Here is a 25985-nt window from a genome sequence, read left to right on the forward strand (position 1 = left end):
AGCATGAGGATAGATTTAAGACAATGACTGGAGTCAGGGAAAACAGGATATTACAGTATTCCAAGCAAGAGATAATGAGGCTGTGATCTAAGGCAGTGGCAATGGGGATGGAAGGAAAGAAACACACGAAAGAGGCAGAATCAATAAGACTTTGCAATAGACTCAATGATGAGGAAGAGCAAGAGAAGAATCAAGAATGACTCCCAAGTTTCTGGCTCAAGCAAGTGGCCGGTTGGTGGTCTTCACTGGTATAACGAATGCAGGAATAAGAGCACACCGGAAGGGGTGGGAGGTGATATAATAAACTTTGGACACACCGAGTTTAGGAACCCCCTGAAAATTGCAATAGATGTGTCCACAGAGCCAATGGGTTTATAAATATCAAACCCAGGGGTGAAACCAGAGATGAGACATGGATTTGGAAGCCATCAGAGTAGGGGTGGCTGTTGAGACTGAGAGAGAGTCTAAATTGTTCAGGGAGTGTGTGTAAAGGGAGAAGAGAAGATCTGAGGAACAAATCCTGGGGAAAAGGGAAAAGAGTTTAATCAGGACCAGCCAGAAAGTCATAAGGAAACCAAGGAGCACGATGTCAAGGAAGGCTTGAAAAAAGAGGGCTTTAAAAGGCGGAAGTGGGTGACAGGATCAAATGCTTCAGAACAGTCAATTAAGACCTGTTAAGTGGCCAGGTGCGGTGGCTCACACCTGTAAATCCCAGCATTTTGGGAGGCCAAGGTGGGCAGATCACCTTAGGTCAGGAGTTCAAGACCAGCCTGTCTAACATGGCAAAACTCTGCCTCTACTAAAAATACAAAAATTAGCTGGGCGTGGTGGCAGGCACCTGTAATCCCAGCTACTCAGGAGGTTGAGGCAGGAGAATCGCTTGAACCCGGGAGGCAGAGGTTGCAGTGAGCCGAAATCCCGCCATTGCACTCCAGCCTGGGTGACAAGAGAGAAACTCCATCTCAAAAAAAAAAAAAAAAAAACTGTTCAGTGTCTTTTGGATTTAGCAATAAATAATAAAGTTAGCAAATAAAATCCAGGGACTCCTGTTGGAGTCCCTAGTAAGATTAACCTCAGTGGGATAGAGAGAACAAAAGCCAATGGCAGGGGTCAAGGGGAATGGAGGAGGTGAGGAAGTAGAGGCGGCAAATATAAACTCTTCTATCAAGAACTTGGACTACAAAGGGAAGGAGAAACAGAGCGGAAAGTGGAGTTCAGAGAAGCTGTTCGTGGTGGCTTGTATTTGTATTAATTTGTTTTTAAGATGGGAGAGGCTGGGCGCAGTGGCTCATGCCTGTAATCCCAGCACTTTGGGAGGCCAAGGCAGGTAGATCATTCGAGGTCAGGAGTTCGAGACCAGCCTGGCCAACATGGTGAAACCCTGTCTCTACTGAAAATATAAAAATTAGCATGGTGTAGTGGCTCATGCTTTTGATCCCAGCTACTTGGAGGGCTGAGGCAGGAGAATTGCTTGAATCTGGGGGGCAGAGATTGCAGTGAGCTGAGGTTGCACCACTGCACTCCAGCCTGGGTGACAGAGCAAGACTCTGTCTCAAAAAACAACAACAACAACAACAACAACAACAACAACAATAAAAAGATGGGAGAGATGAAGGTGTTTAATCCTAGGGAAAAAAAGGTTGCCTGTATCGGAAAACCTCCAGTGAGAAGAAGCACACTACATCACAAGGCACTTCACTCCGTTTTGGACAGCTCATGAAACAGCAACCCGTGGTTAGAAGTTACACCTGAATTAAGCTAAAATTGGCTTCACTATACCTTTTACTCTTATTTATCTATAGGAAGCCTTCAATTATCAATCCCATCACCCCTGCCTTCCATAAAACATTCTTTACTTGAAACAGAACATATCCAGTTACCTCAGCTTCACAATCCTGGTAGCCTTCCAACAATTGTGGTGTATTTTGTCAATATCTTTTTAAAAATATATTTTCCAGAATTAGGCACAATTTTCCACATGTGATCTAAATAGTGACAGTATAATTATTATTTCTCTGGCTTAGATACTATATTTTAATTTATATTATCACTTAAAAGCCTTTAACATTCCTCTCTGCTCTAAGAATAAAGTCTAAATCCTTGCATCTACAGGTCAAAGTTCTTGGGAGTTTATACACAAACTATACTTTTTTGAACTTTTCTACAGTGATTCACATTCTACCACACAGAACCCTTTGCTCTAACCTACTTAACTGATTTCATTTACAGTATCACAAATTTTCCCAGGAGATTCCAGGGAGCTTGAGGACTCCCACTATGACCATAGCTTTCCTTGACCAGAATTGAAATAATCTCAGAACAGCATTTTCTATATCTTCCATTTGATGGAGCAGACTATGGTCCTCTCCACTAACATGATGGCTCATTTCTGTGGTCCTCTTATCTTCATATTGTTTCTGCATAAGGTTCTACCCTCAGGTTTGTCAATTTCATATAGATGTGAAGCATCCTGATACACTGTCACTCCTCCCATTAGAACAAGTCCTTTCAACAAATAATTCTCTTCTATTGCCATTTTCTAGTTATGAGCTCAATATCCTGAGGTCTCAGGACTACCTATTATATTTATCTTCTTGTGTTAAAAGTTTAAGTGCACTACTTGTTACACATGCCTTTTGTTGGTTTATTTATAAAGAAGCCTAAAAATATTGTTTGCAACCTGTATTCTTGGTATTTTTTGAAACCTAAGGTTATCTAAGCACATTTTATTTATAACACACTTTTTCTATGTCACCCGTGTAAAGCCTGACATACCTGATTTTGGCTTCACTGGGTTAATTTTCTCCCTCTACTTTAAAATTCATTTAAATCTTTCTATAGAGATCATCAAGGTTTCTGCCAATGTATATCCTTCCCAGTCCTTACAAGATGCACTCCATCCCTTGCCAGAAGCCCATCATCCTGGCTCTGTAGAACACAGTCCAGAGAACTTTTTAAACACCATCTACATAGGCAGGCATTTGTTTCTCAAAGCTTCCCTTCTTTGCTGTAGTTACTGTCATCACATGGAACGAGAGACAAAAACACCACCTGTGCTTTCAAATCTTTCAGTTTGTTACTCAGAACTTATGTCATTAGGAATAAAGCCCCAATTTCTTTTGAATGTGCCATTTGTTCCCCAAAGGAAGCAGCAAATATGGGTGACAGTTCATGGGGTTAACAAAAGGTTCATGGTAGGCTCTCTATAATATCTTGGATATTGGCTCCTGCCCTCTCCCAATTTTCTACATCACATCCACATAAAGTGACCTTCAAAACCCCTGACTGGAAGTTATCCACAAGATATAACATCTTTTTTCATCCTCAGTGTGATCACCAGACGGTCTCCCATCAGCTCATACCAGTAACTTCTCCCTAGGGCTCCAGGGAGGGAAGGTTCTGAATCCACTCCAACGGGAAATGTATCATGCAAGATCCAAAGGGCAAGATTATCCTTTATTTCTCTGCTGCTTCACATTCCTCCACTTGCCCACTTCATGACATTAATTTTTCTGCATTTTCCTGGCTTTCTTCCTCACTATTTTTTTTTTCATTTGCCTAAGAATCTTTCATCCTTGCTAAGAAGCTAGAGTGTGAAAAAGCATCTATTTAAGCTCTCCCACCTTTTCCTTCTGCGTGCATTTGCAGCTGCTATAATTGGTCATCATCTCTAGCAAGAAGAGAAAGAAGGAACTTACTTTGAAGGTCACTGCATCACTGCATATTAACTGAATTGCCAGATGAAGTAGCTTTCACTAGAAATGCCCCTTGAAAATCCTAAAGGAGCAAACACTATGCCTCCTTTCTTGCCACAGAATTTCTTAGAGGATTAGAACATGTTTGATGCATTTTTTAAAATTAGATTTTGAGTTCCTCAAGACAGAAACTGTGGAACTCTAACTTTTCACAGTGCCCAACAAAGAAACTTGATGGGAAATGCAAATTGATGAGGGCAATTGTCCAACTCTGAGGGCACAGACTTTCCATCTCTGTGGATTATACTATTTTATTTTGCCCTTATTACTATGGTAGGTTTGCTGATTGTACTCAGAGTATCTTCAGTAGGCAAGGTCACTGATAAATCCACTAAAAAGCCTTCCCTCTATTCTTACCTATTTTGAATGATTTTTTTTATAGTTCCAGTTTTACTAAGTCAACAAAGTATTAAGATAGCACAATGCAGTTGCCTACAGAGTTCAGAACATTTGTCATCATTGACTCTTTCTCTTACCACTTGTTTGGATTATCCATTCATTCTGTTAATTCTTCTTTCATAATAGCTCTTATTTTTTATTGTTATACTTTCAGTTCTGGGGTACGTGTGCACAACGTGCAGGTTTGTTACATAGGTATACATGTGCCATGTTGGTTTGCTGCACCCCTCAATCCGTCATTTATATTTAGGTATTTCTCCTAATGCTATCCCTCCCCCAGCCCCCTACCCCACAACAGGCCCCGGTGTGTGATGTTCCCCTCCCAGTGTCCATGTGTTCTCATTGTTCAATTCCCACTTATGAGTGAGAACATGAGGTGTTTGGTTTTCTCTTCTTGTGTTACTTTGCTGAGAATGATGGTTTCCAGTTTCAGAATGATTTTTTTAGAGTGTGTTCTAGTCAAGTTTGATAAAAAAACAAAACAAAACAAAACAAAAAACCACAAGGGTTGGATAGAGAAACAAGTAACCAGAGATTACTGAATAAAGTACTTAATTGTGCCCATGTTTTTCTATTTAAGTCTTTCTTTAAATTGTCTGCTCTTTCAAAAATGTTACACTAATGCTACTTAATATGTCTAGCTGCTTAAATGTGATTTGGTGCTCTGAGGCTTTAGATAATATATATTTGAACATAAACGCTTGCTAATTTTTGACTAAATTAGCGTACAGAAAATCTGGCATTTCAGATAATGAGGCCATAAAGCAGACCACTAACAGAGCAGGCACAGCTGTTATGTAAACCACAGGCACTTGAATACTCGCCTACCTCGTAATAGCAAATATCTCAGGACAATATAACAGTACCACATTCTATTCTACCACCTAGGCAGACATGGACACATCTATCCCCTGACAGCCATCCTATTATGGGCAGGAACTCCATCTTACACTTGTTTATATTCTTGATGACACCTAATGTGCCACAAAAAATATGCGTCTCTTAAAAACTACTCAGTGGCCTGAGTCATTTGCTGAGATTATAGGCAAACTGAGTCCATTATTTGACTGAAGACCAAGAGGGGTCCCCGCCAATGCCCGGGTCTTCTATTTGAGCACACACAACCTCAGCAGCTTGGACTAGAAAACTGTAGACACAGATTCCCTGGTGTATCCCTTCCTGGGCCTTCACTCAGAATGTTGGATTCCTCCCTGGGGAGGCTGTCATGACTGCAAAGCCTTTCCCCAGTCAGCTCAGCTTCTATGTCAGCCATTCAAAGAGTGCCATCTGCAGGATGAACTGAGGACTCAAATATTTAATTCATCTTCAAATGGCATTTGAAGAATTTGTTTAAAATTTGTTCAAGAGCTATTAAACACAAAAGTTAAAGTTTAATGAAGGATAATGGATTGCCACATAAATTCTTCAAAGATATCATTTACGTCTATTTTAATAGCTGCCCTAAATGTCTTTACTAAAAAGACTGACCACTGGTAAGAATCACAGATGCCTCCACTATCCCAAGGGTGGAAATGTATTTGTTCAGGGGCTTTACACTGCCTCAACCCCTCCCCGTGGGTAGCCATTCCCTCTGTTGAGGGCTTGCTCTTCCTTGCAGAAGGACAAATTTCCAGGAGCTGTGACAGATGTAATAGCTGTCTTTCTGCTTTGATTCAAGACAATTTTTTGAACGTAAATACAGAGAATGGGTGCTCAGAATTCCTTTCTCATTATCAGCCTCAGGTAAAGGAATCCTAAATGATAAGGCTGAAAGAGGTCCCTTCACAGAATCATGATCCTTTAGAGTATTGTTTATAAGTTACCCCAGGCTCCTACCCCACAGCATATATAGCCTTCCTGAACACATCTCATAAACAGCAACCCAAACAAAGAACAACAGTGTCCATGCTTTGGCTTTCTGTCATTGCTCTTCTTACTCGAGAATTTTTCAGTTCCTGATTAAATCCACTCCTCTTCTCCCAGTGGCCCTCATCTAATTGACAGCGGAAGCGAGAGAGAAAGAACACTTTCCTGCCTAGATTACCCCATTTTCAGCACCTAAACATGGCAATCACGTTGTACAGAACAAAGCAGGTCTCAGACAGGCTGCTACTGACAGTCAACCTGCCTTCATTGTGGTCAGCATTGGTTTTCCTATGTGGACTAACAATCCCAGGATGCTGGGCCGCTCAATCTCCCAGAGTGGGGGTGAAGGAATAAGGCAGGATTAATTCCCCAACTACAAGATTCAGCTCTGGAGGCTAATTTCAGGGTAATGGGATGGCTCACAAACCCTAGGTAAAGTGCTCCCTTTGTAGCTTACAGCTGCTTTTCTCCTTTCCAGAGCAAACACTCCTCCTAAAAGCATGAGCCTTTTGGAAGTTAGAACTCTGTCTTCTCTTTCAAAAAAAATACAGTCTTATCAGAAAGCAGAGTCAGGGAGATGTGGATTATGCCAGTGGACTACTCATTGGAAGGGCCAGAGGAAAGTTGTTATGGATGTCAATAAGGGTGGCAACATCCCCCACCCTCACTCCCTTTCTCTTTGTCCCACACTTCCCATAAGCAAATGGGCAGTCAGAAATGAGTTTTATGCCCACTTCCTATACCTCAATAAGGAGGGACAGCATGGAATTAGGATAAGAACATGACTCTGGAATCCAACAGACCTGGGTTTGAATCTCAGCAGAGCCCCTGACAAGCTGGATGATTTGGGCACATGGAAGAACTTTCTAAGCCTCAGTGTTGTCTTCTATAAAACAAGGCAAATACTACCTATCATTCAGGATTGGTATAAGACAAGGTATATAATAGAAACATAAGCTCTCAAAAATGTGTCCATTCTTTCTTTAGCATGAATTTAAATTCATGTGTCTTTGCTGCTGATGGAAAGGCATTGTCCCACGTGAAAGGAATATCAGGCATCAGTGAGAAGGTAGAGGAACAGTTGGGAAAAATGGGACTGGTATGGCCATGGATCTTGAATGGTTGTAACAAAATGCAAAAACTGCGGCCTATAACCAAAACATGGGCCTATAACCAAGGTTGGCATTGCCTCTGAGGCCATATCAGGCAGAGAGCAAGGAAGATTGAGCTGGGTCAGGGCTATGGGTGGCTTTGGGGATGTCCTTTCTAAGTGAGGAGTGCTGAGCCATAGGACAGCCCACAGGCAGAAGCACCAAAGCTATGGGATGGCTCTATTCCAACAGACCACCCCACATACTACAACCTCCACTCTCAGCAGTCAGGGGATACTTGTGGCCCTCTCCCATCCTTTGCCCCTTAACAGCCTAGAGAGGAATGACCCAGGGCCAGATATTGTGGATCTGTGCTGCATCTTGTCCATCATAAGGTGCATTGGGACCTGTGTCTATTACACTGGCAAAGTCCACCTCATTCTGCAGAAGGTCCTCATTGGCTATGAGGCTTTCTTTTTTTTATTGTGGTAAAATGTACACAATATAACACTTACAATTCTAACCATTTTGAAGTGTATAATTTAGTGGTATTAAGTACATTCACAGTGTTGTGGTGCAACCATCACCATCATCCATCTCTAGAACTCTTCATCTTGCAAAACTGAAACTCTGTTATCAATTAAACCAGGGGTGTCCAATCTTTTGGCTTCCCTGGGCCACATTGGAAGAAGAATTGTCTTGGGCCACACACAAAATATACTAATGATAGCCGATGAGCTAAAAAAAAAATTGCAAAAATATTCATAATGTTTTAAGAAAGTTTACCAATTTGTGTTGGGCCATATTCAAAGCCATCATGGGCCACATACAGCCCATGGGCCATGGGCTGGATAAGCTTGCATTAAACAATAGCTCCCCATTCCTCCCTTCCCCCCAGCCTCTGACAACCAACATTCTACTTTCCATCTCTATGAATTTCACTACTCTAGGTAAAAGTAGAATTATAAAATATCTGTCCTTTTTGTGACTGCCTTATTTCACTTAGTATAATGTCTTCAAGGTTCCTCCATGTTGTAGCATATATTAGAATTCCCTCCCTTTTTAAGGCTAAATAATATGCCATTATATGAATAGAACACATTTTGTTTATCCATGCATCCGTCAATGGACATTGGAGGTGTTACCACCTTTTGAATATTGTGAACATGAGTGTATAAATATCTGTTTGATGGCTGGGCACGGTGGCTCATGCCTGTAATCCCTGCACTTTGGGAGGCCGAGATAGATGGATCACTTGAGGTCAGGAGTTCGAGACCAGCCTGGCCAATGTGGTGAAACCCCATCTCTACTAAAAATACAAAAAATTTGCCAGGTGTGGTGGCAGGCACCTATAATACTAGCTACTAAGTAGGCTGGGGCAGGAGAATCACTTGAACCCAGGAGGCAGAGGTTGCAGTGAGTCATGATCACATCACTGCACTCCAGCCTGGGCAACAGAGCGAGACTCTGTCTCAAAAAAAAAAAAATCTGTTTGAGTCCCTGCTTTCAATTCTGTTAGGGATACACCCTGAAGTGGAATTGCTGGACTTACGGTACTTCTATTTTTAATTTTTGAGGATCCTCCACACTGTTTTCCATAGGGGCTGCACCATTTTACATTCTCATCAACATTGCACAAGGGTTCCATATGAGGCTTTCTTTATCCCACAGGTTGGGTCCAATCCACCCATATTCCGTGGGCTCAGGTCGCCACTGACACGGTCTTTCTGGCTCCTATAAGGCCTCTCTCATTTTTCAGCATATGCTTGCAGCTCCCCTAGAGATGCAGTAATGCTCCATGACTTTCCTGTTCTTGTTTGGTTGTTGACATGCCATCTCTTTTTGCATCCACAGCACATAGTCTGTCTGGGGCTGGGAGCCTCCCTGGGTGAGGCCTAGGGCTCTGTACAATGCCCAAAGTGGGGCCCACATTGAGGGCTGTCTGCCTGGTGGGATCGAAGTCAGCTCTGGCTAAAGCAGTGATATGGCAAAACCTAGCTCTGTCATCCTCACTCCTTCAGCTGCACCCACCCCTCTGTCCCATATGGGTACCCTCCCTGCCTTATTCTTCATTATTTTGTTTCACATGGCAGCTGATTACACCTGATAAAATAACTGGAGAGCAGTATTTCATCTCGAAAATGAAAATTTTCAGGACCCATTTGGAAAACTCCCCAATGCAGAAATATAACAGAGTTAAGATAACATTTTTGAGGTGGAGGCTCTGAACAAAAACACTTTAAAACAATTATACTATTAGACAAATGGTCAGGGCCTGTTATACAACATCTTTGTATAAATTCAAAAATGGTGCCCTTTTTGGATCAGGTGTGCAGCTCAGCTAAAAGACTGAACATTATATAAATGGCAGTTTAAATATTGTACAAATGACACCAAGGCAGGTTCTCTGGGCACATTCAGCCCTGTGAGCGCATGGCTGGTGAGCAGGTGCCACCTATTTCTCCAGGTCCTGGAAGGTATGTGGCTTTGTAAATAGACCTGGGCCTGATTTTTAGCTCTCACTCACCGGCAGTGACAATCATAAGCAGTAGCCCTGGGGTGATGAGGAATCTAATAATGTCATTCCCTTCTGCTAGCACCACCTTGTGGACAAGGCATTTTTAGATCACACCAGCAGGAAGATTTTTTTGAAAGACCATAAATGTGGGCATCTATTTTACCACTCACCTAGAATCCAAAAGAAGACAAAGGACTCCTTGCATCAGGTAGGAAGGCAGCCCAGCAGCCACAGGTTATCAACCCAGCATGCCTCACCAAACACCAAAGCAAAAGCCCTGGTTTCCCTCATCTAGACACACACACGCACACACACACACACACACACACACCCACACACACACACAAACACACAGCTTCTCACCTGAGCCACCTCTTCAAAGTCATCATGCCTCTTCTGCAGGGCCCGGGCTCGATGTAGGGACTTCCCAACTCCAGTGTGTTTGCTGAGAAAGGCCTCACCATGGTTTTCAATCCAGTCCAACACCTGGTCAAAGAAGGATAACAGCAACAATGACTTCCTAGCAGAAGGAAAGGCACATGACAACATGTGCAACTGCTAGAGTCCTAACCATTTCCATATCCCATCCCAGTTGTAAAGCAGTAGTTCAGGTGGAAATGGTCAATCCACTGTGAGTCCATGGGATTTCATTACTGTCATTGGCAATATGATAGTCCCACCCTTACCTAAATTCAACTTATCCTTTTTGATATCCATATTATCCTTCCATTACTTTTTCCATTTTCTTAGTTCATTATTTTAAACAAGCTACACAGACCATCAGGCACAATTTAACTCCCTCACCACTTCTACCCAATCACATAAAGATATTGGCAGGAAATTAGGTAGTAGCAGTTTGGGCAGTATCTTGGCCCTCATTACTCATCTGTCACGCTGCCATAAGAACACAAACAGCAATGGCGACCAGTCATGGGGTTCCTGCCTCATTGTGCTCCTGGGACTCCCCTTCCTAATCTTGAAAGCAAAGTCCAGGGTAGTCAGTCCCCAGTTAGATGCCCATGATATCTGACCACTAGGACAACAGCCCCCTCTGACTTCTTTCCATCTCCCTCCTCCAATCAATACCAACCAACTAAACAAACAAATAAATTAAAGTGTTTGCATCCTAAGTCCTTTAATATCTGAGTCTCTTGGGAAACAGTGGAGACTTCATGTTCTTCCAGGCTAAAGATCTAGTGATTTGGCTTTAAGACAGTTTCCTTGATATTTAGAGACACTGGAACAGAGAAGCCTGGGTAATGGAGGGGTGAGAGAGAGGGGATGCTAAGAAGGGTGGAAAACAAGTTTTCCTGAGGGGCACTTGAGAGGCAGGATGGAAATCCCTTAGTAAAAGCCTTGACGTGCAGGGAGGACGAAAGCCGTTAATACCCATTTTGCATTCTTGCAGATGGCCTAACAAAAATGTGTACATCCAGAGATCATCTTTTGATCTCTGAAGAGTTGGCGCTCAGTAAATCAGGTGACCACAATTAAATCAGAATTACAGCATAGACACACCTGTTATAGATCCTGCTAAAACTCAAGTGAGCCCACTCACTGCCTGCAATATTAACCATTAACTAAACATTTGATTAATGATGTACTAGCCTTTCCAGATTTTGGAAAAACTTACTGGAAAATGGTTTAGATGAACTAGGTCTATTTAAAAGGATGGTTTAACTCATTCCTGTGTCTCAAACGGATTGGCCTGTAGCAAACAGAGGTAAAACCAAATCATTCCATAGACTACAGGCATGGGAGTTCTCTGACATTTGGGATATTTTAATATCTGCAGTGTGCAAGGTATGAACATTTTCAAAGTCTTTGGTGACAGGATCACAAAGCCCACATCGTGATTGTGCTAGTTCAGAGAAAGGTACATATGAATATAAAAATGAGGCTTAACAAATATCCACTTAATGAAGACAGGTGGAGTAATTGTCCATTATCATGAAGAAAAAAAGTTTTTTATAAATAAAAAATGAATTCATCTAAATATTATCTATGGAGGTTGTAAACACTTTATAATATGTTCTGGCAACATACACATTTTAAGTATTCTGGAGGCACAGCCCTAAAAAGAAATTGTGGTAGTGCTGGATTTTTACCTTTTGCAAACACTGAAAGGCAGCACTGCAAGGAACTTTACATGTTCCTCTCTTAGAAGAGCCTATATTTCTCTAGAATTACTTACGGTGGAACTTCAACCAAAAAAATCAGGAGAGTGTATTTTTACTTGGCTTGCCACAATTAGATCTCACAATTCTGTATTGTAACGGGAGTTATGTGCTTCAGCATGCAAGGTCAAAGGCAAATGCTTGTAGTCACAAAGTTTCCCATATATTAGGTGCCAAGTATAGTGAAGTTTTAGGATTTTAATGCATAAACTTCCATCAATCCCTTTTGAAAACAAATTGAGGTTTGAGGATAATTTTTTGCATATAAAATAACTACCAGTGGTCATTTATGAATGTGTTGGAATTTATAACAGATTTTTCAGACCACAATTTTTTAAATTTAGTTTTGAGCACTTAAGTATGACCTGCTTGTCTGGCAATGTTTTCATGATTTTTGTTTTATTTCATTTTTTATCTCTAGCTTTAAGAAAATTGGTTATTCTGAAGCAAATTGGTTGAAGAGGAATATTTTTCATCTACTAGTTCACCCACATACAGTGTTTGCACTCCCCAGAAACGATTTCACAACTTTTTAATATTTTTTTAAAGGCAATTTGTTTCCTTTTTAAGTTACTTTGCTTTCTTTAAAATGTCAATTTATTTTTAGTTAGTGACACTTAGTTTTACTTAATTGGCTATGCCTTCATCACTTAAAAACCTATTTCTTTCATATTTGAGAAGCTTTTACTTCATTTTAACATAACTTTGATTGCTCTGTGATGCTCTAGTGTCATCATTTAGTCCAATTTCTGCCATTAGAATTGAAGCTGTAGGGAAAATATGTGCAATTTCGACGGAAGTTCAGGAGCTATGCAGAAATCAATTTAACAAATCAAAAAGCAAATAATTTAGGAAGTTAACAAAATTACTTTAGTAATCCAGACTGAAAAAGTACTTGAGGCTAGATAAACATAGTCAATATATGAAGTATTGTTAAAGATTCTAATTTCTGACTATTTTGTTTCAGACAGTTCATTTAGAGCCATCATTGTGATACACGTGTTTAGACCACACACTGTCTGGACCCTGATTCCATGTCCTCCAACCTTGGGAGTGCAATCTGACTTTCCATGCAGATCCTGTGCAGCAGAGAAACATGTTCCTGAGCAGGCACCAGCAGTGCCTGACAATTATATTACATGCTATAAATTTATGTGTGGCTTGAGATTCTGGATATTTGTCAGTTTCTAGTGTGTTCCATTAAGATGAACAAGGCCCCAGAATCTGAACATCATTGGTTAAAGAATAAATTGACTTTCTAGTCAAATCCTGGACTCTACCTAAGTACAAGCACCCATCAAGGTACTCCTTATAATCTTATTCCTGAATAATTTCTCTTCATCTACAAGGCATATTTAAAATACTCAATTACCAACCATAGGGTATACAGCATGATAGTCATTCACACTTATCAATGGTTCTGATTTGGTATTTGAGCATTTCCAACTTTGGAGGTTTTATCTTTTTGTTTTTGTCAGGCAGCAGAGAAGCATGTGTGGGTATATAAGTATTCACATATTCAGATATTTATTTAATAGTCTTATTGTGCCACAGTGCCAGGCACTAGAGCAGCTCTGGAGGTGGGGGTGCAGCAGTAAACAAGGCAGGTATGGCCTGATGCTGAGAACTCAGTCTATAGGGTTAACAAGCACTAGACACTAAATCACACAATTCATCATTCATTGCAAAGGTGAAAAGCGTCAACAGCCAAATGCATCTTCTCTGGGGAGTCACAGAAGGTTTCTCAGGAGAAGTGAGGTTTAGCTGAGATCTGAGAGAGAGTAGGATTTAACCAAATTAGGAATTGAATAGACCAGCATGGCTTGCATAGGGGATAAGTAGGAAATGGACCCTGAAAAGGCAGGACCAGATTGTGGTGAGCCCTGGTGTGCTGAATGGGAGAATCCAGTGTTCATCCTAAGAGCCACTGAAGGGCTGCAGGGAGGATAAAGACACTTTTCATTTTCAGTTAAAAATTATTGCTCTGACTGACTAGGTGCAGTGGCTCATGCCTGTAATCCTATCCCTTTGGGAGGCAGAGGCAGGTGGATTGCTTGAACCCAGGAATTTGAGACAAGCCTCGGTAACATGGCAAAACCCTGTCTCTACAAAAAATACAAAAAAATTAGCCAGGCCTGGTGGTGCACACCTGCAGTCCCAGCTACCCAGGAGGCTGAGGAGGGAGGATCCCTGAGCCTAGGAGTTCCAGGCTGAAGTGAGCTGTGATATCACCATTCCAGCCTGGGCAACAGAGTGAGACCTTGTCTCAAACAAATGTATGTACATATTGCTCTGACTGCTTTGTGGAGGATAAACTGGAGAAGGCAAGAGTAGAGAAGGGAAAACAGGAGGCAGAAATTCTGACAAGAGGTGATGGTGACCCAGGCAAGGCCAATGGCAGTGTCTATAGATAGACAGGCAGGGGGAAAGAATTGCTAGGACTTGGTAATTGGCTATGGGGGAGACGGAGAGGCAGGTGGTAAGACTGGTCCCCAGGGGCATGTCTTGAATAACTGAGTGGAAGGTAGAACTAGTCACTGGTACAGGAGTGAATGAGTTATGAGGGGTAGCACAGACATAACATATTTTTTTTCTTAAGATTTTTTTCCCTTTCCATGCTCACACTCTTGTTCTGAGAATGACTATGGAAAGGGATACTCAGGGGCATAAGTGACAGTGATTTGTGCCCCTGAACTGGAATGGGAAATAGTACTCAATAATGGTTGTCAATCAGATTCTGGGAAAGATGTGCCCTTAGTTTCAAAGAAGTAATTTATACACTAAGGCTTAAAAATAAATTATAAATTGTTAATCTAGCTGAATTCCAATAATAAAACAGTTAGGAATACCACATCCATTTTAAAAACATAACTTCAACCTAAGTGTCCATCAATGGATGACTGGATAAAGAAAATGTGGTATATATCAACAATGGAATACTATTCAGCCATAAAAAAGAATGAAATAATGTCTTCTGCAGCAACATGGAAGGAATTGGAGGCCATGATCTTGAGTAAAACAAGTCAGGCACAGAAAGACAAATATCACATGTTCTCACTTATATGTGGAAGATAAATAATGCATATACATGGATGCAGAGTGTGGAGTGCTAGACAATGGACACTGGAAAGGGAGAGGGGGTGGGTGATGAGAAATTACTTAATGAGTACAATATATGTTATTTGGGTGATGGATATCCTAAAAGCTCTGACTTTACCACTATGCAATCTATGTATATAACAAAATTATACTTGGACTCCGTATATTTATACAAATAAAAATAAATAAATAAATAAATAAAGGCATACCCTCAGACTTAAATGAAATTAACCCATGCATTCTCAAAAGGGCTTTTCACCGGGGTATACTTTTTGAGCAGCCCCTTACCTTGACATACAAAGTCCCCTATGCTTGGCTCTACCCCCTTTTAACCCCACCTCTAGTGAGTTCCTGCCTCACCCCCCAACACCCTAAAAGCTGCCTCTCATCTCCTAAGTTTTGCTCTGTTTTTCCCTTCATTTTCCATATCCTTTCCTCTTGAGTACCCACTTTCCAGGCTATCTCCTACTTATCCTTTAAGCTCTGCCTCAAAATCATTGGCTATGGAAAGCCTTAACTCCTTAATAACCCATCCAGGCTGGAGTGGGTGTTTCTCTTATTCTGTTGAAACTACAATTATTGCCCACAGGCCTGTCTCTCACACTAAACTCCAACCTCTTTGTACTCCCAGGACAGAGTGTGGTACTCAACACAGAGTGGTTGCTTAAGACATGTTTAATTGAACTGAACTCAAACTGACCCCTCTAATGCAGAACTTTGGAGTGAACATCTCCTGCTCTACACTCCCACTGTAACTCTATCTCAGTCTGCACTCAAAGTTCTCTCTTTGTGCATCTCCACCTTCTCCACTGCCCCACTTGGCAGGTAGTTAGTTCTTAGAGGGATGTAAAGAGCATGGGTTTTTCACCATTTGTATGCTACCCTTCCCTCTCCTCTACCACACAGCATCATTGCCTGCATCTTGCACTTGGAAGATACACAATGACTGTTTATAGCCATGAATTGCCACGTGCATATGTGGCCGAGGTCCCTGCCCTGCTCATCTTGAGAGGAATTTTGCCACTCCATTCAGGAATGATAACAACGCAGGTGAGCCCAGGCTCCTTGCCACTATAGCAGGCAGTCAGTCTTGTAACAGCTTGTAAAGATCTTCTTCTTTTCTCTGTCTTGACTTTTCAACCAGAAAGTAGTCTTTTCCAAGAACAGTCTTTTCCAAAAGAGATGCTCACATCCTCAACTAGATTTGAAAGCTAACCTAACAGCCATTATGCATAATTCCCTAATCATCCCCTTTCTGCCTCATCTAATTGTGTTTATTCTAACCAGCATACAATCAAGATGCAATGCGTTTCAGCACAGAAGACAGTCTTTTCTAACTGCCAAGGAGAAGGGAAAATTTTCTTTTCTTTTCTTTTTTCTTTTTCTTTTTTTTTTGAAATGAAGTCTCTCTCTGTTGCCCAAGCTGGAGTGCAGTAGCGTGATCTTGGCTCACTGTAGCCTCCGCCTCCCAGGTTCAAACGATTCTCCTGCCTCAGCCTCCTGAGTAGCTGGGATTATAGGTACACACCACCATGCCTGGGTAATTTTTTGTATTTTTAGTAGAGATGGGGTTTTGCCATGTTGGCTAGGCTGCTCTTGAACTCCTGACCTCAGGTGATCTACCCGCCTTTGCCTCCCAAAGTGCTGAGATTACAGGTGTGAGCCACCATGCCCGGCTGGAAAATGTTCTTTTGAAGAGAATTATTAACAAATAATCTCTGTATAGTGGCCATGAATGCATCTGAGCTCATGGGAAACCACTCTGGTCTTAAGGACTTTGTAAGTACCATTCCATGTGCCAGACCTCTTCTTCTTTTTTTGGAGACAGAGTCTCACTCTGTCACCCAGGCTGGAGTATAATGGCTCATTGCAACCTCCACCTACTGGATTCAAGTGATTCTCATGTGTTAGCCTCCTGAATAGCCAGAACCACAGGCACACACCACAATACCCAGCTAATTTTATTGTATTTTAGTAAAGACAGGGTTTTACCATGTTGCCCAGGCTGGTCTTGGGTTCCTGAGATCAGGCAATCCGCTCACCTCAGCCTCCCAAAGTGCTAGTATTACAGGCGTGAACCACAGTGCCCAGTCCCAGAACCTGTTCTTAAACACGTCCTCATTGCTCATTCATTCAGCTCTCCACTCACTCATCACCAGCTATCACCATATGACACATGGCATACTTGCTTGGTTTGGGTTCTGTTTTATTTCCACCCCCCTGACTGTAAGCTCTATGTAAACAGGGGGTTCATTTGATTTGCTGCTGTGTTCTTCTCAGAGTATTTGCTGAATACATGGGTAAGTGAATAACAAATATAATTTGAAAACTTCCTGAGTGGGAAGAACAAAACCCATGAAAAGAAATGGAGACGTTTTGCAAACATATGTGGAATCAGAATCTCACCTCTCTGATCCCTCACCTGGTTCTCTCTGATAAGTCATCTTATTTGAAATGGGTTATTCAGTTTGTGTCATAATTTGATCCACAGGGTAAAACAAGAAGATGCTTGATGTTTTAGGTAAACTAAAGAATTATCCTCTCTTAATTCCTACCTCTCAGCCCTCAGCCCCCTACATTTAGAAAGCCATTATTCTGATGTAAATTAAGGATCATTTATATGCCATCAGGCATCTACAAGACATTTTGTTCTGTTAAAGGTTCAAGTACACATAGTGTGAAGAGCACTCAGGAGAGTCTACCACATCATTATTTCTGTCTCCTCACACAGCACACTAAGCACTAGTTCTGAAGGGGAGCAGCTCCTAAGCAGCCTGTACCACCCAGCTCCCCATCGGCTGCAAATGGAGAGCACGCACGCACCACTTGAAATGCCCAATTACCAGCAACTCATTTTCCATCCGCTCTTTGGAACAAGTATGATCAAAATAAATGTCTTGCTATGGCAGGAGAAGCCATCATTCTTCTGAGAGGGCTCAGCAGAAACTCATTAGCAGGTGTACGGACTGTGCTTCCACTGAGAGCTGCAATCCTGTCTCCTGGCAGACCTGAAGTTGGGTGGAAGCCAGCTGAGGGTCCAGAGACCCGAAGTCTCAGCTGCCCCTAACCCTGGGCCTCTTCAGCCCCAGCCCACCTGCACCCGTCCCCTCCCAGCAGAGCAGAGGCTGGGTCCTCTCACCTCTCTGAGAGAACCTCCTCTGCCTGGTGCCTTGCTGTCTGTTTCTGGAGGCACTATACTTTTTAACACTAAGGCTTCAAACTCTTGCCAGCAGTTTCGAACTTCAGAATGCTTAAGAATCACCTGGGGTTCTTTTTAAATTATAGGCTCTATCTCATTCCCAAATTCTGAATCAAGAAATGTAGAACAGGGCCTGATAATCTGTTTTTAAAAAGTCCTCCACTATGCCCAGATGATTTTAATGCAGGGGTCCAAGGATCACACTTTGAAAAATATAGTTACATATTCACATGTGATGCCTCCCTCATTTTCTGTAACAAATGGAAAATAATTTTTAGTGATTTTGTTTCCCATAAAAGCTCTCAAACCTACACTTGCCCATTACCCTCATTCATGCTGTATGGCCACACACCATGCCTATGGTTTCCAGTCTCCCCCAACCCCAACTCAGCCCCCAAACTGGCACTAGATTTCCTCAAACCTCTACTCTGATTACATGTCTCCTCTGCACAGAATCCTTCAACAGCGTCTCGTCAATAATCATGTGTGAGTTCTTTATCCTTTAGCCTAGTATTCAAGGCACCAGAATTAGCATGTTGAGATCAAGAACATGCTAAGGATAGGGATTGTCATAAAAAAGATACCTTAGATGGTGACTGTCTCATCACTTGTTAATATAACAATAAAAAAGGAATTGAGGACATTAAACATGTTAAAAAGTGCTGTGGATCAATAAAGCCCTGAGTTTCAGTATCTCCTGGCAAGAGACTTCTCACTGCCTCCCCAGGCCCCATTAGCCTCCTACTCCTGCCAGATGAGGTACCCAGGTGCTCATTGTGGAAGGACCACTCTTCAGTCAGGACAGAGTTTGCATTCATAAAATCAAAATAAATACCGAAGTAAACACCAAGGGAGAAGCCCATGGTGGGGAAGGGAAGAGAGGCAAGAAGGAAAATAGGGCAGAGAACAGAGTGGCTGGGGTATAGTATGGGAAATGGGGAACCAGGAAGAAGAGGTACTAGGAGCCTATGAGGTTCCTGGCAGGAAGGGTGTGAGCATGCAAGAGGCAAGCCTCTAGCTCATTCCCCAGCCCTGCAGAGACTAGGGAACACATGGAGAGGACTAGAACCCATACTCTTCTGTACTAGCCTCCTACCACAGGGAAAGGGATGGAGTGCTTCCTCTAAGATCAGAGACACTAAAAAGGCAAACGGGAATGTTTTCCTCCCTCTCTTCATTTCAATCAGAAAGCAACCCCAGCAAGCAGGAGCCTCCCTCTCGATCTGCACCAACTCAGCAGAGTCTCAGCCTTGTGCTCTTTCCGGGCACCCACTCTGCCCAAAGAATCACCTATTATCTACTTGAAAAATATCTGACTGATTATATTATCGCCATCAAAAAACTTATTTGAGAACCTTAAAACTGCTAATTATGACCAAGGGCAGATGGATATTATTCAAGATATATGCTGCAAAGAATAGCATCAGTAATGCTAAGTTAACATAATTATGACTGTGAAAAATAAATGAGAATGGGTAGTGTCTGTTTTGGGGAAATTTGTGTTAGTAATAAATAGCTATAGAGAAAGCATATGGAAAAGTGTTTTGGGGTATGAGTAGGACTATCATCTTGAATCTTACCGGACAGGTAGTTTGAGGATCAATCTCAGCTGTCAGCAGCTATATGATGTTAGGCAAGTCTCATCCTGTGGGACCAAGTAATTGATCAGGACACTTTGATCAGTGATACTCTAGCACTAAATTATAAACCTCTCAAGGGCATGATCTGTGTCTTTTATTCCCATCACCCATCATAGGGTATATGGCATAGTAGAGAGGCTAAGAGGATGGAGTTTGATATTAGGTGAACTTGGAATTCAATCCCTGATCTACCACTAGCTGCATGACCTTAGGCAAGTGTACTTAACCTTTCTAAGCCTTAATTTCCCCATCAGAAAGACAGGAACAAAACTATCATCTGCCTCACAGTGATGGAAGATTAAACAAAAGCCAAGTGAAGAGATTAGATATTCAATCATATTTACTCATAAAGGTGATGAATCCTGAGCTTTGAACAATATGACTTCCAAAGACACATTTAGTTTCAGTAACAAAATCTCAGGGTTGGACTCCAACCATCGCTCTGATATTTGAATCCCCTTCTCAATGTGCCCATCAAGTAACCTGTTGCACACATGGTTCCCCCATGAGTGCATTCCTTGATCTAATGAGGTGCAGAATATGCCCTGACCCTTTCCTTTTTAGATGTTTTAATCCTTCTTTCTTATAGGAAGAGTTAGTTTCTAGACCTGACATCATTCTGGTCAGTTTTTTTTTTTAATAACTACTCCTTCTGAGAGCAACCTGAAGTGCTCATCTTCTATTATGCAAAACTGTCGGCTGGATTATACAATGACCAAACTGTTTTAGTATGATTAAGAGACTATGGTCAATCGAGCTAGTAAAAGATTGACTATTTGGAGTTTTTAGAAAATTACAGTCAAATCCCTTTGAGATAGTCTTTGGCAAACTACCGCTGACATAGTAAAAGCTGTAATTTTCCACCTGAGGCTTCAGAAAAACTGAGGGAAGCAGGTACAAGCTATTTGTAGTACAGGAACTATGGACTTTAAATGAATGTTAATTTTTATTAATTCAGAATGGAAGTCACCAAGCCAGATATATTCTGACATCACTGCCCTTCCCTAGTTCACCTGATCATACTGCTTAAAAACAAGACATAGGAGCCTCAAATGTGTCACTGACCTACTCACACCAACAAGACCACTCCCTGCCCTTCCAGCCTCACCTTCCATTATCGCTGCCACGAGTAGGTGTCCAGTTAGACTTTCTCATCCTTGTGCCCTGCCTATAACTTAGTTCTCTGCTTTCTGGTCTTTCCCAAGAATATTACCCCCATCTCCCCTTCCTGTGCTCCAAGGACCAGTGCAAAGCACACCCCAACAAGAGGGAACTCTCTCTGCCCTGACTCTAATAAGCTCATTGTTGTTTGGTTGTTTTTGGCTCTGAACATAGATAGCTGTGTAACATTAATATATCCTTGGGTGTATGTGTCTACTCTCAAAGGCAGAGACCACAAACTTCTAGCACAAGGCTTTGCACACAGAAGGTGTGCCAAAACACTTTATAGACGTGTTTTTTCTTTTTTTTTTCTTTTTTTTTTTTTTTGAGACGGAGTCTTGCTCTGTCGCCCAGGCTGGAAATGCAGTAGCGCGATCTTGGCTCACTGCAACCTCTGCCTCCCAGGTTCAAGCAATTCTCCTGCCTCTGCCTCCTGAGTAGATGGGACTACAGGTGCATGCCACCACAGCTGCATAATTTTTGTATTTTTAGTAGAGATGGGGTTTCACCATGTTGGCCAGGCTGCTCTTGAACTTGTGACCTCAAGTGATCCTCCTGCCTCAGCCTCTCAAAGTGCTGGGATTACAGGCATGAGTCACCGTGCTCAGCCTCTGTCAACTGATATATTTTTTATTTGTTACAGAAAACTAAATTACTTTATAATTAAAAAATAGAAGTTGGGGGTGGGAGAGTTAAAGTCACACTAAAAGACAAAAACATGGAATTATTTGATTTAAACAATCAGTGGAGACTATTCCTGTGTTTGTGTTTTATTCACAGATCCTACCTACTGTTCTACCAAAGAGTGTGGTCTGTCTAGGATTTGCTATCAGATAGACTCATTCTTGCAAAAAATGGAGAGTGAGGAAGAAGGGGAGGCGAAACAAGGTGGCCTGCCTGCAGGGGATGCTCTGAAAACAGTTGGTCTAGCTAAGAAAAGATAGAATGAAATTTGCATCTCCCAGAAAGAGCAAGAATCTAGTGACTCCTTGTTCTTCCCACCACAATTCAGGTGTATCTGGGCCTGAAAGTAGCCCTTTTACATACATGGAAGATAGAAGAGTTAGGGGAGAATAAAAAACAAAAGGTGCATTGGGTTTCCTTGCATCCAATACAGGAGCACCAAGATTCATAAAGCAAATTCGCAGAGACCTACAAAGAGAGTTAGACTCCCACACAATAATAGTGGGAGACTTTAACACCCCACTATAAATATTAGACAGATCAACAAGACAGAAAATGAACAAGGATATCCAGCTCTGGACCAAGTGGATGTAACAGACATCTACAGATCTCTCCACCCCAAATCAACAGAATATACATTCTTCTCAGGACCACATCACACTTATTCTAAAATTGACCACATAATTGGAGGTAAAACACTCCTTAGCAAATGCAAAAGAATGGAAATAGTAACAAGCAGTCTCTCAGACAACAGTCCAATCAAATTAGAACTCAGGATTAAGAAGCTCACTCAAAACCACACAACTACATGGGAACTGAGCAACCTGCTCCTGAATGACTACTGGGTAAATAATGAAATTAAGGCAGAAATAAAGAAGTTCTTTGAAACCAATGAGAACAAAGACACAACGTACCAGAATCTCTGGGACACAGCTAAAGCAGTGTTCAGAGGGAAATTTATAGCACTAAATGCCCACAGGAGAAAGTGGGAAAGATCCAAAATTGACACTGTAACATCACAATTAAAAGAACTAGAGAAGCAAGAGCAAACAAATTCAAAAGCTAGCAGAAGACAAGAAATAACTAAGATCAGAGAAGAACTGAAGGAGATCGAGACATGAAAAACCCTTCAAAAAATCAATGAATCCAGGAGCTGATTTTTTAAAAGATTAACAAAATAGATAGATCACTAGCCAGACTAATAAAGAAAAAAAGAGAGAAGAATCAAATAGACACAATAAAAAATGATAAAGGGGATACCACCACTGATCCCACAGAAATATAAACTATTATCAGAGAATACTGTAAACACCTCTACGCAAATAAACTAGAAAATCTAGAAGAAATGGATAAATTCCTGGACACACACACCCTCCCAAGACTAAAGAAGTTGAGTCCCTGAATAGACCAATAACAAGTTCTCAAATTGAGGCAGTAATTAATAGTCTACCAACCAAAAAACATCCAGGACCAGACAGATTCACAGCCGAATTCTACCAGAGATACAAAGAGGAGCTGGTATCATTCCTTCTGAAACTATTCCAAACAACAGAAAAATAGGGACTCCTCCCTAACTCATTGTATCAGGCCAGCATCATCCTGATACCAAAACCTGTTGGAGACACAACAAAAAAAGAAAATTTCAGGCCAATATCCCTGATGAACATCGATGCAAAAATCCTCAATAAAATACTGGCCAAACGAATCCAGCAGCACATCAAAAAGCTTATCCATCATGGTCAAGTCGGCTTCATCCCTGGGATGCAAGGTTGGTTCAACATATGCAAATCAATAAACATAATCCATCCAATAAACAGAATCAATGACAAAAACCACATGATTATCTCAATAGAGGCAGAAAAGGCCTTTGATAAAATTCAACACCCCTTCATGCTAAAAACTCTCAATAAACTAGGTATCTCAAAATAATAAAAGCTATTTATGACAAACCCACAGCCAATATCATACTGAATGGGCAAAAGCTAGAAGCATTCCCTTTGAAAATTGGCACAAGACAAAGATGCCCTCTCTCACCACTCCTATTCAACATAGTATTGGAAGTTCTGGCCAGGGCAATCAGGCAAGAGAAAGAAATAACGCGTATTCAAATAGGAACAGAGGAAGTCAAATTGTCTGTTTGCAGATGACATGATTGTATATTTAGAAAACCCCATCGTCTCAGCCCAAAATCTTAAGCTGATAAGCAACTTCAGCAAAGTCTCAAGATACAAAATCAATGCAATTGATTTTTTGCACAATTCAGGAATGTGCAAAAATCACAAGCATTCCTATAAACCAATAATAGAGAGCCAAATCATGAGTGAATTCCCACTCACAATTGCTACAAAGAGAATAAAATACCTACGTATACAACTACAAGGGATGTGAAGGACCTCTTCAAGGAGAATTACAAACCACTGCTGAAGGAAATAAGAGGACACAAATAAATGGAAAAAGATTTCATGTTCATGGATTTACAAACAAGAAAGTGATGAACTGACAGGGTCTTAATTTCAGAAAGGCTCTCATTTTTAAACGCATGATGCAGAACAACCACAGGTGTGGTTTTATACTTTTTCTTAGCTTTAGTTTAGAGTGGCCACAGAAAAGTCAGATTACAGCAGTTCCCTGATAGTTGGAGTCTGGAATGCCACCTTCCCCTTGGGGAGGCCTTTCACACACCCTCCTTGTAGCCCCTCTACAGCTCTCCAGGACAACAGCTGTAAAATCAGCATGAGGGTAAAGAGGACACCATGGATATTGCACAATTCATGGCCCAGATCATCTCTGAGAGTAATGGAGAGTTCACTGAAACAGCAACGCCTCTCCTTTGTGCCTTCAGAGGCTGGTACCTCACTCTGTCTCAATCATAGACTGCCTCCTGTGCTCTCCTGTACTCAGGAGTGATATATTTATCAGGATAGCTCCAGATGGCAGGAGTAGGCAACTGATTCACTTACTTCTCCAATCCCAGCAGGCCCCACAGGGGCTTCAGAACTGCAGCCAGCACATCAGTAGTGCCCATTTCTCCTGGGACTGAGGTGTTGACTCTGATAACTCAATTGATGCTCCAGTCAGAAGAGGACTCTGCAAGGGGAGTTATGGCAGCCCAAGAAGTGGGGACATGCTCGAAGGCCCATCTGTTCCTGGGACTGATTGCACAGTGACTATCCCACTATTCAGACAGTGTCACAGTCAGTGATAAGAATGCTCAACTCTCCCTCCACTCTGCCTGACTACTTCAGGCACCCAGCACCAGAGGCCCCTCTAATGACACCTGTGAAGGGAACAAATATCCCAAAGACATGTACAGTTGGCTCTCAATTTTCCATGTGTATTTCACTACACTGGAAATATACAATGGATTACATTGTATTATATAATACAGTAGATAAATTAGATTATACTTGGATTATACCTGATTGATACCACAAAAGAATGAAAGGAGAGTGAATTGTTATTTTATGTGTATAATCCTGGAGTTACACGGTAGCCACAGAAAAGTCAAACAGGTGTTTGAACACAAGTCCGTCCACCCCAGCAGCTCCTCTGCAGCTCTGCAGAGCCCATCCCAGGACAACTAAGCCCATCTTTAGTTCTCCTATGGTGACCTAAGAGGGAGATAACAGTGAGCCTGGATCTCAGTCCCCATCTCCCAGCCAGCTCCCCCGGCGCTAGTATATTAGTCCTCCAGCAAAGATCCCAGGGTCCCCTGGAAGACAGAAACAGAGAAAGTACAAGGAGAAAAGAATGGGCTATTTCATCTGAAAGGGCTTTTGTAGCAAGACTGTCCTTTTGCGGTCAGAAACATAACCATTTCTTTATTATTAGTGGTAAAGGAAAAAGCCACAACTGATGTCATAACACACACACACAAAAAAACTACATAAAGTCAGGAATAACCTGTAATCATGAAACATACACTGAACAACAGCCCAGGTTTTAAATCTGATTTTCCTGGTCCAACCTTGTCAAGGAATCCTCTGAAGGTCCCTGTACCCCACTTCACCTTCACTCTGGCAGGCCACCTGATTCCCAGATGGACCATACGTGGGGTCCAAGCCTGACAGTGCTTGGATAACCTCCCACCCCCAAGCTGTCTAGCAATCATTGCCTGAGTGTGGGTCAAGCTCACCAAAAGAAAAATGTGCCATATTGGCTCTAATCCTAACCCATATTGACACTTTCGGAGGCCGAGGCGGGCGGGTCACCTGAAGTCAGGAGTTCAAGACCAGCCTGGCCAACATGGTGAAACCCCGTCTCCACCAAAAATACAAAAATTAGCTGGGTGTGATGGCACACACTGTTAATCCCAGCTACTTGGGAGGCTGAGGTACAAGAATCGCTTGAACCCAGAAAGCAGAGGTTGCAGTGAGCCAAGATCACACCACTGTAC

At 41.8% G+C, this 25985-nt stretch overlaps 1 protein-coding gene across 19 annotated transcripts in view; it reads right to left on the bottom strand.

Moving 5' to 3' along the window:
• The window catches only part of KALRN (kalirin RhoGEF kinase), a 695573-nt gene that overhangs the window by 370894 nt on the left and 298694 nt on the right, over positions 1 to 25985 (bottom strand). For all 19 annotated transcript variants that reach the window (XM_032149952.2, XM_032149957.2, XM_032149956.2 and 16 more), the window contains exon 10: positions 9993 to 10115. In XM_032149952.2, the coding sequence (XP_032005843.1) occupies positions 9993 to 10115 (123 nt within the window). The remainder of the gene's footprint in view (positions 1 to 9992; positions 10116 to 25985) is intronic.

Source organism: Hylobates moloch, unplaced genomic scaffold, assembly GCF_009828535.3.
Source record: "Hylobates moloch isolate HMO894 unplaced genomic scaffold, HMol_V3 SCAFFOLD_4, whole genome shotgun sequence".
Classification (NCBI taxonomy): Eukaryota; Metazoa; Chordata; class Mammalia; order Primates; family Hylobatidae; genus Hylobates; species Hylobates moloch.